Source organism: Gasterosteus aculeatus, chromosome 9, assembly GCF_964276395.1.
Source record: "Gasterosteus aculeatus chromosome 9, fGasAcu3.hap1.1, whole genome shotgun sequence".
NCBI classification, from domain to species: Eukaryota; Metazoa; Chordata; class Actinopteri; order Perciformes; family Gasterosteidae; genus Gasterosteus; species Gasterosteus aculeatus.
Genome location: NC_135696.1, coordinates 4337250 through 4351610, shown reverse-complemented (window position 1 = coordinate 4351610; position 14361 = coordinate 4337250). Strand labels below are relative to the sequence as shown.

General features: G+C 43.8%; 1 protein-coding gene across 1 annotated transcript; it reads right to left on the bottom strand.

The window, feature by feature from the left end:
- Nucleotides 1–229: 229 nt before the first annotated feature.
- On the bottom strand, nucleotides 230–10917 carry asb5b (ankyrin repeat and SOCS box containing 5b). The gene is made up of 7 exons (XM_040187357.2): nucleotides 10615–10917; nucleotides 6473–6552; nucleotides 5615–5722; nucleotides 5307–5460; nucleotides 4607–4741; nucleotides 3584–3775; nucleotides 230–3493 (listed from the first exon to the last, which is right to left on the bottom strand). Exons 1-7 carry the CDS (start codon nucleotides 10733–10735, stop codon nucleotides 3366–3368), a joined length of 918 nt encoding a protein of 305 aa, XP_040043291.1. The 5' UTR covers nucleotides 10736–10917; the 3' UTR covers nucleotides 230–3365.
- Nucleotides 10918–14361: the final 3444 nt, after the last annotated feature.

Sequence of the window (14361 nt, the reverse complement as noted above, 5' to 3'; positions counted from 1 at the left end):
AGACTTTCCAGTTTATCACCTATAACATGCCATTGGACACGTCCACATCCCTCAGACAAAGGGTTCAAGGAGATTCATTGGCAAGCAACACAGCACAAATCATCTGGAGGCTGGTTATAAAACTGGACTAAGAGTTAGGCTTGTTGCTAATTTTGTGTTTGAGTCCGCAGTCAACCACAAATAATTATTCATGATAAAACATGAGGCTTGATAATGAACCTTACAAGACTAGTATGTTAGAAATTTATCTGAAATACTTTTACAAACATGTTCAGTGCAGTGACACTGCTGGACAGGTTTACGGGGTTGTGTCATAGACAAATATTCATGTTAACATAATCATGCAGACACCTTGAGGTGTGGGGAAATACATTCCAATATTTAGAAAATGACATTGAGCTGGACAAAATAATTTCAGAGTTTGGGTCACCAACTGTCACAAATACATTACATGTCATTTAGCTGACGCTTTTATGCAAAGCGACATACACTAAGTGCATTCAACCATAGGGATACAAACTTATGAAACATGAAAGTGCAAACTCAAATAAGCCAATTTACAATTTGCTATAGATAAGTGTCATTATAAGTACAATTTAAGTGCTAGAATTTGTTAGTCTTTTAGTCGAGGTAGAGTCTGAAGAGGTGTGTCTTTAGTTTGTGGCGGAAGGTGTGAAGGCTCTTTGTGGTCCCGGTGTCATCAGAGAGCTCGTTCCACCATTTCGGAGCAGGACAACAAAGAGTCGTGATCTCGTTGAGTGTTTTGCTCTCAGTGAGGGAGGGACGAGTTTTGCAGATGCAGAGCGGAGAGTGCGGGTCGTGATGTAGGGTTTGACCATGTCCTGGATGTAAGCTGGACCTGATCCATTCACAGCATGGTGAATGTGAGTACCAACGTTTAGAACTGGATGCGGGCAGCCACCAGTAGCCAGTGAAGAGAGCGGAGTAGAGTGGGAGAATTTCGGAAGGTTAAAGACCAGTCGAGCTGCTGCATTCTGGATGAGCTGCAGAGGTCGCATGGCGGGGAAACCTGCCAGGAGGGAGTTGCAGTAGTCCAGGTGGGAGATGACAAGAACCTGAATCAGTACCTGCGCTGCCTTCTGAGTGAGAAGGGGACGTATTCTCCTGATGTTGTAGAGCGTGTATCTACAGGTGTTGTCGCAGTGATGTTGGGAGTCAGGGAGAGTTGACTGTCGAGTGTCACGCCAAGGTTTCTAGCAGTCAAAGAGAAGTAGTTCAGTCTTGTCGGGGTTGATTTTCAGATGGTGGGCGGACATCCACTGAGAGATGTCAGTTAGACAGGCAGAGATCCGTGCCGCCACCTGCGTGTCCGAGTGAGGGAAGGAGAGAATTAGTCTGGTGTCATCGGCATAGCTGTGGTAGGAGAAGCCATGCGAGCGAATGACAGCGCCGAGAGAGTTGGTGTAGAGCGAGAAGAGGACCCAGGACGCAACCCTGAGGAACCCCAGCAGTAAGAGGACAAGGTTCCGACACAGATCCTCGACGGGTTACCCGGTAAGTGCGGCCGTTGAGGTAGGACGAGAGAAGGGAGAGAGCAGAGCCTGAGACACAAAGTTCCTGAAGGGAGGAAATAAGGATCTGGTGGTTGACTGTGTCAAATGCAGCAGAGAGGTCCAGAAGGATGAGGACAGAGGAGAGAGAGGCGGCTCTAGCAGTGTGGCGTTGCTCTGAGACAACAAGGAGAGCAGTCTCTGTGGAATGGTCACTCGTCACTTGTTCGATAGTGCACTCAAAAATATTTAAAAGTTAAAAAATATTAAACTTTAACTTTATTCTTATTTTATACTAACCCATTGCCTTATTCTACTAACCCATTGCATTAGCATTTCATTTCTTGTGCACTGCTGTCTTGTTGTCTATTGTTACAATGTCTACTGTCACGCACCAACCGCCAAATTACTTGTATGTTTGACATATTTTGGCAATAAATGTTTCCTGATTGAAGCCTGACTGGTAGGGGTCAAGGAAGTTGTTACGGTGGAGATAGGAGGAGAGCTGGTTAAAGATTGCACGTTCAAGAGAGACTGGTCTGTAGTTGTTTTATTCAGATGGGTTAAGGGTGGGTTTCTTCAGGAGGGGGTTAACTCTTGCCTCCTTCAGAGAATTGGGAAAACAACCAGATAACAGAGCATTGTTGATGAGACAGTTGAGGAATGGAAGAAGGTCAGGAGCGATAGATTGTAGAAGATGTGATGGAATGGGGTCAAGAGGGCAGGTGGTCGGACGGGCAGAGGTTACTAGGGTAAGAATTTTCTTAGGAGACAGGGGAGTGAAGGAGGAAAGTGAGGGCGATAGAGATGAAGTCGGTGGGACACGAGTAGTAGGAGGTGGGTTTGAAAAATTGGAGCTTATTTCAGCTATTGTTTTGGTAAAGTAGTTGACAATGCCTCCTGGAAGAAGGGTGGAGGAGGACTAGGGGGTTCGAGGAGGTTGGAGAAGATAGAAAAGAGTTTATGCGGTTAGAAAATGAAGATTCAATTCTACATTGGTAGAAAGAGCTTTCGGCAGCAGAGATAGAAGAGATTGAAACATAAGCAGGTCATCAGGTTGTTTATATTTACGCCATCTCCTTTCCGATGCTCGCATGGTGGCTCTCATGGGACCGGTTGAGACAGCGTTCGGATGCAAGAGTGAGAAGGAGTCAGTTGAAGGGAGAGCGGAGAGGATGCCAGAGAGGAGGGAGAGAGGCAGCGAATGTTGCGACGAACAGGTACAGAGTCAGTTGATGAGGTCGTTAGTTATAGAGAGTGGGAGAGTGTAAGAGATGAAGAAGTGGTCAGGCACATGAAGTGGAGTTACAGAGAGGTTAGTGGTAGAGCAGTTTCTAGTGAAGATGTAGTCAAGGTGATTGCCGGCTTTGTGAGTAGGAGGAGAGTGACTGAGTGACAGAGCGAAAGAAGAAAGTAGGTGTAAGAGGTCAGGTGACTTCTGTCTGGATGTTGAAGTCACCCAGGAGGATAGCGGAGGGCCATTTTCAGGGAAATTGGACAGAAGAATGTCCAGTTCTTCCAAGAAATGACCCAAGGAGCCTGGCAACGATATTTAATTGTACCGGGTGAGTAACTGTTACAGCATGGAATTCGAAAGACAGTGGGGTGGACGGTGGAAGAGGGTAAAGAGAAAAGCTCCATTTGGACTAAAATGAGGCATTGCACTATTTTCAGTCAACTTGCAGTAGAGTAAATCTTTAGTGTATTTTGGTGTGTGACATTGCAGTAGCACAAACAACTATACAGTTTAAAACATGTGATGTGTTGTGACATGAATTGGTTAGGGCTTGGCCTATGTTAAAGAAATGTCACTTGAATTGTAGTTCCCCTGTCCTGCTGTACGTGTGCATCCTCCTATACATGCGCCAGGTAGTCGGTGAGCAGGGTAGGGAGAGGAAGGAGTGGGAGCAGTTTCAGTCTGGATCGACCAATCAGGATCCTGATTTGGAGTCGACACAACTGGCACAGACTCCTCGGACCACCTAGGAAGAGACAGGGGGATATTCTCACTTGAATTCGGAGTGATTACGTGAGTCAATGTTGAGAATCACTGCAAGAAGATATTGCAACACCTTCAAATGTCTGTAGCAGCTGTTGTGTTTTTCCACCAGCAGGCGCCAGCTCAACGGGCCGCTGATCGTTATCGTCTCTGATGTTGACATTAGCTCCGTAGTCTAGTAACACCAACACCTGTTCTGCAATGTCTAGTCTGGCAGTGGCATGTAGAGGACTTTCACTTCCTTTGCCTACATTAACATCGGCTCCTAAAGACAAAGACAAGAGGAGATTTTAATAACACATTTACTCTGACTGTGGATGGAAGAGAAGATAATTTGAGAATATGCAGTGCAACAAATTAGAATCAATTAGAGTTCAGAAGAATATAAACTAACATCACTTTTTCACAGAGAAACTGTCTTGAGTCATGGAGCCCAACCCAGAGGTCCGAACCCCAAAAAAAGCTCCCAAGAAAATCCTGGTTGTTTGACACTGCATCATTTTACCTCTTCAAGCTTGACCAAACCCTTTAACTGAGACATCCCCAGTAGGAAAAAAAGCCCACTCCAAGGCCGTAACCCATGCCAAGGGGTGACAAATAAACATTTCTTGACAAATAAATGAACAAAGTTTAGAAACCAAAGGACGGGTGTTACATCCAAGCGTCCTTATCAGTTTCGGTTTTCATGGGTTACACTTTTCACTTATTTTAATATATTCATCCTGCTAGTATTTTAATGTACTCATTACTTACTGCCCTTTTGTGTTTCCCACCTGTGTGACTGTACTTCACCTCACCAATTAGTCTCACTTGACTAAATAGTTTTTCCGGTCCCTCATCACCTTCACTCCTCAGTTATTTCCGTTACTGTGCTCTCTTAGCTTCGTGTGGTTTGCGTTCCAGCATTCGTGTTTCAGTGTATTTCTCTGGATTTAAGACCTTTCATAAAAGGCAAGAGCCTGCAAGATGTATTAGTCAGTTAGTGTGGCGCCAATCTTGCAGCACTCACTTAGCATGACTTGTCATTTTGCTAAAGCTTTTCATTTTGGTCGACTGAAAAGACCAAAATAGCAGAAATGGAGTAAATGTGACACACCTCTGTGCAGCAGGATCTTTGAGCATGCCGTATGTTGGTGTAGACAGCTCATGTAGAGAGGAGTACCCAGGTGGGACACTTCATGGTCTGGATCTGCTCCATGAGACAGCAGGGACTCCACACACTGGCTGTTACCTGGAAGCACACAAGCAGTCATTAAATATTCACAGACTGTTGCTTCTGATGTGACCACTTACTGAGCAGTATCCATGGCTCAAGAGTAAGTCTACCCAATTGCTAAAACTTACATCATGGTTTTTGAAAGAATCTGATATTGACTGCTTGATTTTTGTTACATGTTAACAGCTAAAAGGTCTACGCTTCTATACGAGTCTCAAAAATGCAACCATGCATGAGTGAGGAAATTACACCTACACCTGGTGATGGGGTAAGAGCTGGAGAATTTGAGAAAATCTAATATCAAAACATTTAGGTCTAAACCAACCCAAACAATATCACAGGGCTCACTAAAAAATATTCACACAATAAGATTTGATGTTTTATCATCACTAGTGAGGTGCAAATAATGACTAGAGAACAGCTGGACAAATCTTTAAAGCAGCCTTTAAAACCATTAAGAGACATGCATGCAATATCCCAAATCTAAGTAGATATCTAGCATCACATATATGCCTTGACACAGACTTATCAAACTATGACCTTATATTATGAATACACAGTCCCTTCTCTGTGTATTTACCTCTCTTGCAGGCTTCGTGCAGAGCCGAGGGGAAGTGTGTGTGGGGTGTGTGTGTGTGCGCTCCATTCTGCAGCAGCAGTTCCAAACAACCGACACTCCCAGAGGCACAACAGTTGTACAGAGGAGTGACACCATCGATGGTGGCAGAATTCACCTGTACTCACACATATGTAGGTCAGAAATAGACAGTCACTACACGCACATTGGTGTATAACTGGAAATCCCCTGCGGTCTAATGACAGTGAAAATGTTTTAGGGTGGCCATATGGTGAACATGTGATAACAGTGGTGATAAGATGAACACCTACATTAGCTCCAGCATTTAATAATGCTCTGACACAGGCCACATGTCCTAACAGGCAGGCCTCATGGAGAGGGGTCACATGATCGATGGTGACAATGTTGGCGTGATATCCCTAAAAATTCCAAGCACACAACATTAAGACTTTGCTTTTGCAATTATTGAGACTGATCTGACCCCATATGACAGAGTTAGAAAATGTCTTCTGTATTTCCTTCAGATAATTCACAGACGGCCATGCAAAGGTTACAACAATAGAACAACAATTGAAAAGCTAACACGGAAGATGAGGCAATCCAGTGATATATGTAACATTCTCTCACGACAAACCTTGCCGAAGTAAGAAAAAAAAAGAAAAAAAACACCAAGCCATCAAAGTGTATGAATCATAAATGCATCGTACCTTTGCTGGAGATATGAATTTTAATCCACTGTTTATGCACTGCAATGAGTCACAGGCATTTTGCATGACTCACAGAGCTCCTTGACGCTTTTAAATGACGAACAGAATTTATGCAAAAATCCAGATATTTATACAGATGTTCAGTCCTGGCATTCCTCTGCCGAGACGCATGCACAAAAGCATTTTGTAAAGTAGTTGTTCTTCACTCTATCAACTCTCAAACTTTCCATGCTTACTGTCCACATACTGGGCTATCACTTTTATTGGGCTGATACCTTGTTAGTGATCTTTTTTTGTGTGCCATATTTTACACACACACACACACACACACACACACACACACACACACACACACACACTGAAGTATTTTTTCTTTACTACACACACATAATTTACTAGACGAATTTGGACCAATCTGCCAAATACCCTGCGTCTGTGAGTGTGTGCGTGTAAAGAGCCTACCTGGGCCAGCAGAGTGCGCAGGGCAAGCAGTCGACCCTGAGAAGCTGCTTCATGGAGAGGGGACCGATCTGCCCACGACCCTAGACACACACACACACACACACACACACACACACACACACACAAACAGTTGTGTTACAAGTATGGCAAAATATACCTGTCACAAACAGACGTTCCCCGTCTCCGGAGTACTAAGGTCCGAAGCTCGGGATCTCAGTCACCCCTCTGTGGCACGTGACAATGGTTTGTGCCACTCAGGATCAGCCCACTGAGCGGGCACGGCCACTCCCACCAACACACCTGTGGCTCGTCTCTCATCAGGAGAGGTTGGGAATTTAAGCTGCCGAAGTCTCAGAAGCCGGTGCGAAGTCTTGTCCATGTTGCCATCACATTCTGAGCGTTCTCTTGATATCCTGTTTCTGCCTACCTGTTATTGACCTCTCCTTTGTCCCAGACCTCGTTCACGCCTGCCTGACCCTCGACGGTACCTCTGCCTACCTCCGCGCTCCCGGCTTTCGACCCCTGCCTGTTCACCGGACCCTACCACGCCTGATCCTTGTCTGTACCCCGCTAATAAAACTGCGCTCTGCGCTTGAGGTGTCTTGTGGTGCGCTGGTCTTGTGGTACTCTGGTCTCTTGTGGTGCGTTACAATACCATTTAACTAACACGGTTTCCGTTGGTCTTATAAAAAATAGTCATTGTCCAATGTACCATTGAATATCAATTGCATTTATTTTTTAAAGCACCATGATTTTAATAATCTCAAACTTTGAGATTATTAAAATCATTCCTGACACTATCAGTCCTAAAGTGTCCGGTTTGCCACTCATCACCTTCTGTTTGACACATGGAGGAATTCATCTGCACAGCTCCTGTTTTTTTTACTCTGCCATAATGTGGTTGTGATACATGCATCGGGATGTAATATCTGGTTAAGCAGCAAATCCACCATTGAGCACATAACTTCCCGGTAGACGCCAAAAGCTATTTACCTAAAAGGGGACAGAAGAGAGACTTCTAACTTACATGGCACTGATCGACAACCTCGGCACAAACTACGGGAGTAATATTCTGCTCATATCGTGAAGCCTAGACGAGGTGGGCGCACATGTAGTCAGTAGGGCCGGGTGAGAAAAGTGGTCGGTGACAGGTTTCCTTTTCAGAACAGCAGGTTGCATTGGTCGGTGGCAGGTTTCCTTTTCGGAACGGAAGGTTGCGGTGGTAGGTTCTTCCGGTGGGCGGTGGAAGGATCCTTTGTCCGGACGGCAGGTTGCGGTGGTCGGTGGCAGGTTCCCTTTTCGGAACGGAAGGTTGCAGTGGTCGGTGGCAGGTTCCCTTTTCGGAGCGGCAGGTTGCAGTGGTCGGTGGCAGGTTCCCTTTTCGGAGTGGCAGGTTGCAGTGGTCGGTGGCAGGTTCCCTTTTCGGAGTGGCAGGTTGCAGTGGTCGGTGGCAGGTTCCCTTTTCGGAGCGGCAGGTTGCATTGGTCGGTGGCAGGTTCCCTTTTCGGAGCGGCAGGTTGCGGTGGTCGGTTCCCTTTTCGGAGCTGCAGGTTGGGTATGATTCCACAAGCGTGGCACACCCATTTCAGTTTCTCCCATTCTTCTTTGCAGAACCTCCATCAGGTTGGATGGGGAGCGTCGGTGCACAGCCATTTTCAGATCTCTCCAGAGATGTTCAATCGGGTTCAAGTCAGGGCTCTGGCTGGGCCACTCAAGGACATTCACAGAGTTGTCCCGAAGCCACTCCTTTGTTGTTGCTGTGTGCTTCGGGTCGTTGTCCTGTTGGAAGATGAACCGTCGCCCCAGTCTGCGGTCCAGAGTGCTTGGAGCATGTTTTCATCAAGGATGTCTCTGTACATTGCTGCATTCATCTTTCTCTCAGTCCTGACTAGTCTCCCAGTTCCTCCCGCTGAAGAACATGCCCACAGCATGATGCTGCCACCACCATGCTTCACTGTCGGGATGGTATTGCAGGTGATGAGCAGTGCCTGGTTTCCTCCAGACACGATGCTTGGCATTCAGGCCAAAGAGTTCAATCTTTGTTTCATCAGACCAGAGAATTTTGTTTCTCATGGTCTGAGAGTCCTCCGGGTGCTTTTTTGCAAACCCCAGGCGGGCTGTCATGTGCTTTTTACGGAGGAGTGGCTTCCGTCTGGCCACTCTACCAAACACGCCTGATTTGTGGAGTGCTGCAGAGATGGGTTGTCCTTCTGGAAGGTTCTCCCCTCTTCATAGAACAACCGCTGGAGCTCTGTCAGAGTGACCATCGGGTTCCTGGTGACTGTGGGTGAGTGGGGAGCACGGTCGTCCTCCAATCAGAGGGTGATTCGGTTCGATCCCAGGCTCTGCTAAGCCGCATGTCGATGTGTCCTTGGGCAAGACACATAACCCAACATTGCTCCTGTAACTGCGACTACAGTGTGTGAATGGTAGTTACTGATGTGCAGGTGTCACTGTCTATGGTTCTCCTGTCATCAGTGTATGAATGGGTGTGAATGGGTGAATGATGTCATGTAGTGTTAAAGTGCTTTGAGTGGTCGGAAGACTAGAAAAGCGCTATACAAGTACAGTCCATTTACCATTCCTGGTCACCTCCCTGACTAAGGCCCTTCTCCCCTGATCGCTCAGTCTGGCTGGGCGGCCAACTCTAGGAAGAGTCCTGGTGGTTCCAAACTTCTTCCACTTCCGGATGATGGAGGCCACTGTGCTCATTGGGACTTTCAATGCTGCAGAAATCTTTCTGTACCCTTCGCCAGATCTGTGCCTCTATACAATTCTGTCTCGGAGGTCTACAGCTAATTCCTTGGACTTCATGGCTTGGTTTATGCTCTGATATGCACTGTCAACTGTGATACCTTATATTGACAGGTGTGTGCCTTTCTCAATCATGTCGAATCAATTGAATTTAGTACACCAATCAAGGTGTAGAAACATCTCAAGGATGATTAGTGGAAACAGGATACACCTGAGCTAAATTTTGAGTGTCATGGCAAAGGCTGTGAATACTTATGTACATGTTATGTTTTCGTTCTTTATTTTTAACAGATTTGCAAAAATTTGCAAAAAACAGTTTTCACTTTGTCATTATGGGTTGTTGTGTGTAGAATGTTGAGGAAAATAATGAATTTAATCCATTTTGGAATAAGGCTGTAACATAACAAAATGTGGAAAAAGTGAAGCGCTGTGAATAGTTTCCGGATGCACTGTATCTGCGGCATAAGTAGAGGCAGGGACAGACTGGCCATAGGGGATACCGGGAAAGCCCACCTCCATCACGTAGCATCCCCCCCTCTAACATTGCCAAACCCGACTATAGATCTTTACAGAACACGTTAAATTCACTCTAATACCTAAAGTCAATAATCACTGATCAACATTTATACTAATCCTCCTGATGTGTATTCACACTCATGGTTTCCATCTTCTTTACTCATCTAATCTCCGTCAGTCTAACTTTGTTTTAGTTTTTAGTAGAAGTATACCTATATCTGGCCCGTGGGTCTATCATAATCATTAGGACACTCTGTGATTGAGTTTGACACTCAAAACCTGAATTGCTCGCAGACAAAGCCGTTTTGGAACGCGAGCCGACGTAAATCCTTTAGGGTGGAACTGCTTGTCCCTCCCTCACTGAGCGCAAAACACTCGACAAGTCCCAGTCTGCCCCTGAGTAGAGGCACCTATATTGAATGCCAAACAGCCCACAACACCTATGACCTGTATAAGTAATCTATGAAGCAACTTTAAATTCTTAGCTCATTTTGTATTTTTACAAGAATTACTTAACTACCCTCTAAGGCAAATATCAACCGTTGCCCTACATTACATGTAATTTAGCTGACACTTTTATCAAAATCTACTTATAATAAGTGCAGTTCAACCATAAGGATACAGACTGAGAAGGCAAGAAAGTTAATTAAATAAGCCGATGTACAACTGGCTATAGATAAATTATACTTGTAATGGCTCTTAAGAGCTACAATTTGTTAGTCTTTTAGTGGAGGTAGAGTGTGAAGAGGTGTGTCTTTAGTTTGCGGTGGAAGATGTGAAGGCTCTCTGCAATCCTGATGTCATCAGAGAGCTCGTTCCACCAGCAGCAAAAACATGTTGTGCTTTGAACCACATCACAGTGTTGTACCAACCTTGGCTCGTCATAATGCCCCAGCAGGCCTTTTTCCTCTCCGGGACCTGCTCTGGTAACGGACCGGGATCGGCGCTTCTTTTCCGGGACATCTCCGGTGCTGCCGACGGAACTTCTGGCATATTCCCGAGACTATATCGCACGCGCTTACTCCTCAAATAACAGACTGCAGCAGCTGGGCGTGAGCTGGGCCGAAAAGGGGACTAGTGGGGTGGGCGGGGCTCTGAGGTAGAGGAGAATGTGATTGGCTCAACGGCTTTGTTATTTTTGTGATGTTCAACCGACACGGCTATCTCACATGCGCAACCACGTGTGGTCGAGAAACTCTATTTCTGTTCATGAAGTGACAGCCTACACACAACCCTCCGCTCTTTGCTTAGCCTGCGCGTGGGCCAGCGTAGTGACAGTGTGACAGTTTAGCAGATTTATTCACTCCATCCGATTCCTGATCTTAATATTTCCACAGAGGACGATCTGACTGAATCACATCATCAAATCAGATTTCTGGCCATTTTAGATATTATTATATTACATGCACTTCCTATATATAGTTTTGTAACGGATTTGCCAGTGGTCAATACAAAGCTGCCAACTTCTCAAAAAAACATTGGAGTGTGATTTTGTCGGGGAGGTGACCAAAATGTTGCCACACGCGAAGCCATGGCTGCCACCGTAGGTGGCTCAAATGTCAGGGAATTGGAATTACTTTGGGGTTGTACCCATGTTGTGCCCTGCAATCTGGTGGTTTGTGGGGCCCAAAGTCTTAGCGGCAGAAGAGAAGCAAAGACGTAGCTAAAGGTCCACCCCAGAAAATTTTGGTTTAAGTATTATTATTTCCTGCATTCTAGTGGATTTTAGGTGGTATGCTAAAGATGTGCAATACCTGAACTTATTCTGATTCATGTTCATCATGACTTGTAGAGCCTTCTAGACTTGAGCGGAACATTGAACAAGAAAACTATGTCTATGTACCCTAATATAGCTTAATTAATAGACCTATGTTTAAGATAAGATTAGATGGTATGTTGATTGACATTTTGATTATGATGATATTCAACCAATTCTTAACTGAAACCTAACCTATATTGTTAATAATTGTATTCTTAAGAGCACTTAATGATATGTGTTCAGCAAAAAATTACACAACATTAGTTAGGGAGAAATATTTTTCATTATTCAAAGCCTCCCCCGGTCCATCGAACAAAAAAGTGCTTAAAGTGTTTAAACAGTAGCCTTTTTAAGCAATACATGGATCAACACGTGACAAAAATAACAAAAAATAGGTATCAGATGCAGATCATAAGCTGATTAGTAATTTTCCAAGATCTGTGGGGAACGTTGATCGATCACTGTATCATAGATTACATTACATTACATAGATGTTAAATACTACGATGTTAATAACTAATGATGTCACGTATCTTACAGTATATAGCCTCATTGATCACTATATTATATGCATAAAATACAATGAGGTCAATCACTATTGATGTAGAGACACAGATGAGGTTCAGGTACATTTTCAATTTAATTTATAGTGATGTCTATACATTTAACTGTATAATGACAATCACACTGATTATCGGCCTCTTGATGTTTAATTAACAAGAAGACAAACGGTAGGTATGTGTGTGGAATGTGTAACTATCCAGTAAGATATTAACTGTTTAATTGTTGTTACTGTATCCAACCTCCCCTTACTTTATAATACCATTATAAACAACAGCCCTGAATTAAATGTTCACCTCAGTAACGTTTTATGTGTTTTATGAGTTCCATCCAATATGAATAAATATTAAATATACACCTGTCAGTGTAATCCAGTTTAGCAGCACCACAAACTTCAGCTGCTTTCTCTTCAACTTCTAGAAAACTGTTCGACTGTATAACAACTCTGACCTGATCCATTGCAATATCTTTTGCCTAATTATTTTATATACTCTATATATTTACTGTGGCGCTCCATTATATACATCCCATTTTTTATTTTAAATGAAAACGAAACAAGCTTGATAGTAAAATACGTAACAGTCAAGAACTGTATTAAAATGTATTAGCAAGACCAGCTGACGTAATCAAGTCAGCTGCTGTTTCACTTGCGGAAATGAGCGTTCTCCCGTGTCTGTTCTCTTGGGAACGCAAGTCCATTCTCGCCGTCTTAGGTATTGAGAAAGGATGTCTATGCAGCGAATCTACCGTCGGGGAGTTGCAAAGGAAATCAAATGAGAAATTGCGTTTCGTCTGTTGTGCGCCTCCTAGGCTTCCGTAGTCCCGTTTTCCTTCACAGAAGTTTTATACTGTTGAAGGTAAGTTGTGGGGAAATGATGTCGCACTATTTTTTATATTCCTTTGAAAATGTAGGGCTGTGACAAGAAGAGCCAGAAAGTTCTTCAACTCCTACTTGAAATATCTAGCTGACCAAGACACATTGGTACATGCAATACATATATTAGAAACCACTCAAACACAACCAACAGTGGCTCAATCAGAGCATCGGCCCATTGATCCCTGGCTCTGGTGTGTCCTTTGGCACTTAGACACTTAACCCATAATTGCTCTGGTGTGAATGTTAGTTACTGATGGGCAGGTGGCACTGTGCTTGGTAGCTCCTGTCATCATCATGTGAATGGGTGAATGATGACATGTAGTGTAAAAGCCCGGTCAGCCACTCTAAATGAGAATATAGAAGAACATTACAAATTGTTGATTTAAAATCAGTAATTTTCCAAATGATGGCTCAGGTTATGTTATTGGCTTTAAGAATAGACTTCAACTTCAGACCAGATCCTTTATTTCTGCCTACTGATTGAGTCAGAACTAAGTGCAAGACTCCTCTCATGCGAGTGTTTTTGACCTTTTCACATATATAAAATATATTGGTTTATATATATATATACTAATGTCATTAAAATGAATATAAACTAAGAGCCATGTTTCTGTTTGTCTAGTGCTGATATGTCTCACCAAGAGGCCCAGTTCGGGACAGCAATATGGCTTACTAACAGCAAGACAGCAAACTAACAGAAAATAAGTCGAAGGAAGCACACTATGATGAAGTGGAAGCTAAGATATGATACTACAAAGCAAAAAACAGAGTTAGAAGCAGGATAAATACAAATGCTACAGGGATTCACACACGCACACACACATGTCAGCACAGGCAGAGTTTTAAAACAAGAGGAAGCGCAGCGGCAAGAAGGGAAAAATAACAAGATACAAGCACAAGCGGGTAAAGTAGTCAAACCTCAACTCGCACTTTATTTCAATATCATGTAAGATGAACAGCAACAACAAAAGGATAATGGCTCCAAGTCCCTGGGTAAAAGCAGCCATGCAAACCCAAGCGTGGCTGAAAATAAACACATTCACATATCGAGAGTAAAACAGGATATTAAGAAGTGATTAAGAGCATGTGACAAAGGTTTATCAGATAAGGTTTTAGCGAGCAAAAGACAACATGCACTGATCCCCCCTACTCTCAGAACAGGAGAATGTATAAAGAAAAGTACCACAGGATTTATGGTCAAGACATAAGAAAGATGTAGCAAAAATAAAATAATCACCACATCCGATACACACAAAGGTTAAGCCAGAGGGTTGCCATTCATAAGACATTACCCACTCTCACAGCATGCTTTGGAAGGCATCAGGCCCTTAATTCAAGGTAAGTTAAATCAACGGTCTCTGTAACACTCACTCTATTCACTCAAAATGCCACACTCTAATGATCATTAATGAGTGTTAATGC

Bases quoted from the DNA above. Each gene is read 5' to 3' on its own strand.
- asb5b (XM_040187357.2), bottom strand. From the start codon at position 10,735: ATGCCAGAAGTTCCGTCGGCAGCACCGGAGATGTCCCGGAAAAGAAGC. The intron at 6,553-10,614 runs GTTGGTACAACA...GTGTGTGTCTAG, and splicing joins GGGCATTATGACGAGCCAAG to GGTCGTGGGCAGATCGGTCC. The intron at 5,723-6,472 runs GTAGGCTCTTTA...TGGAATTTTTAG, and splicing joins TGCGCACTCTGCTGGCCCAG to GGATATCACGCCAACATTGT.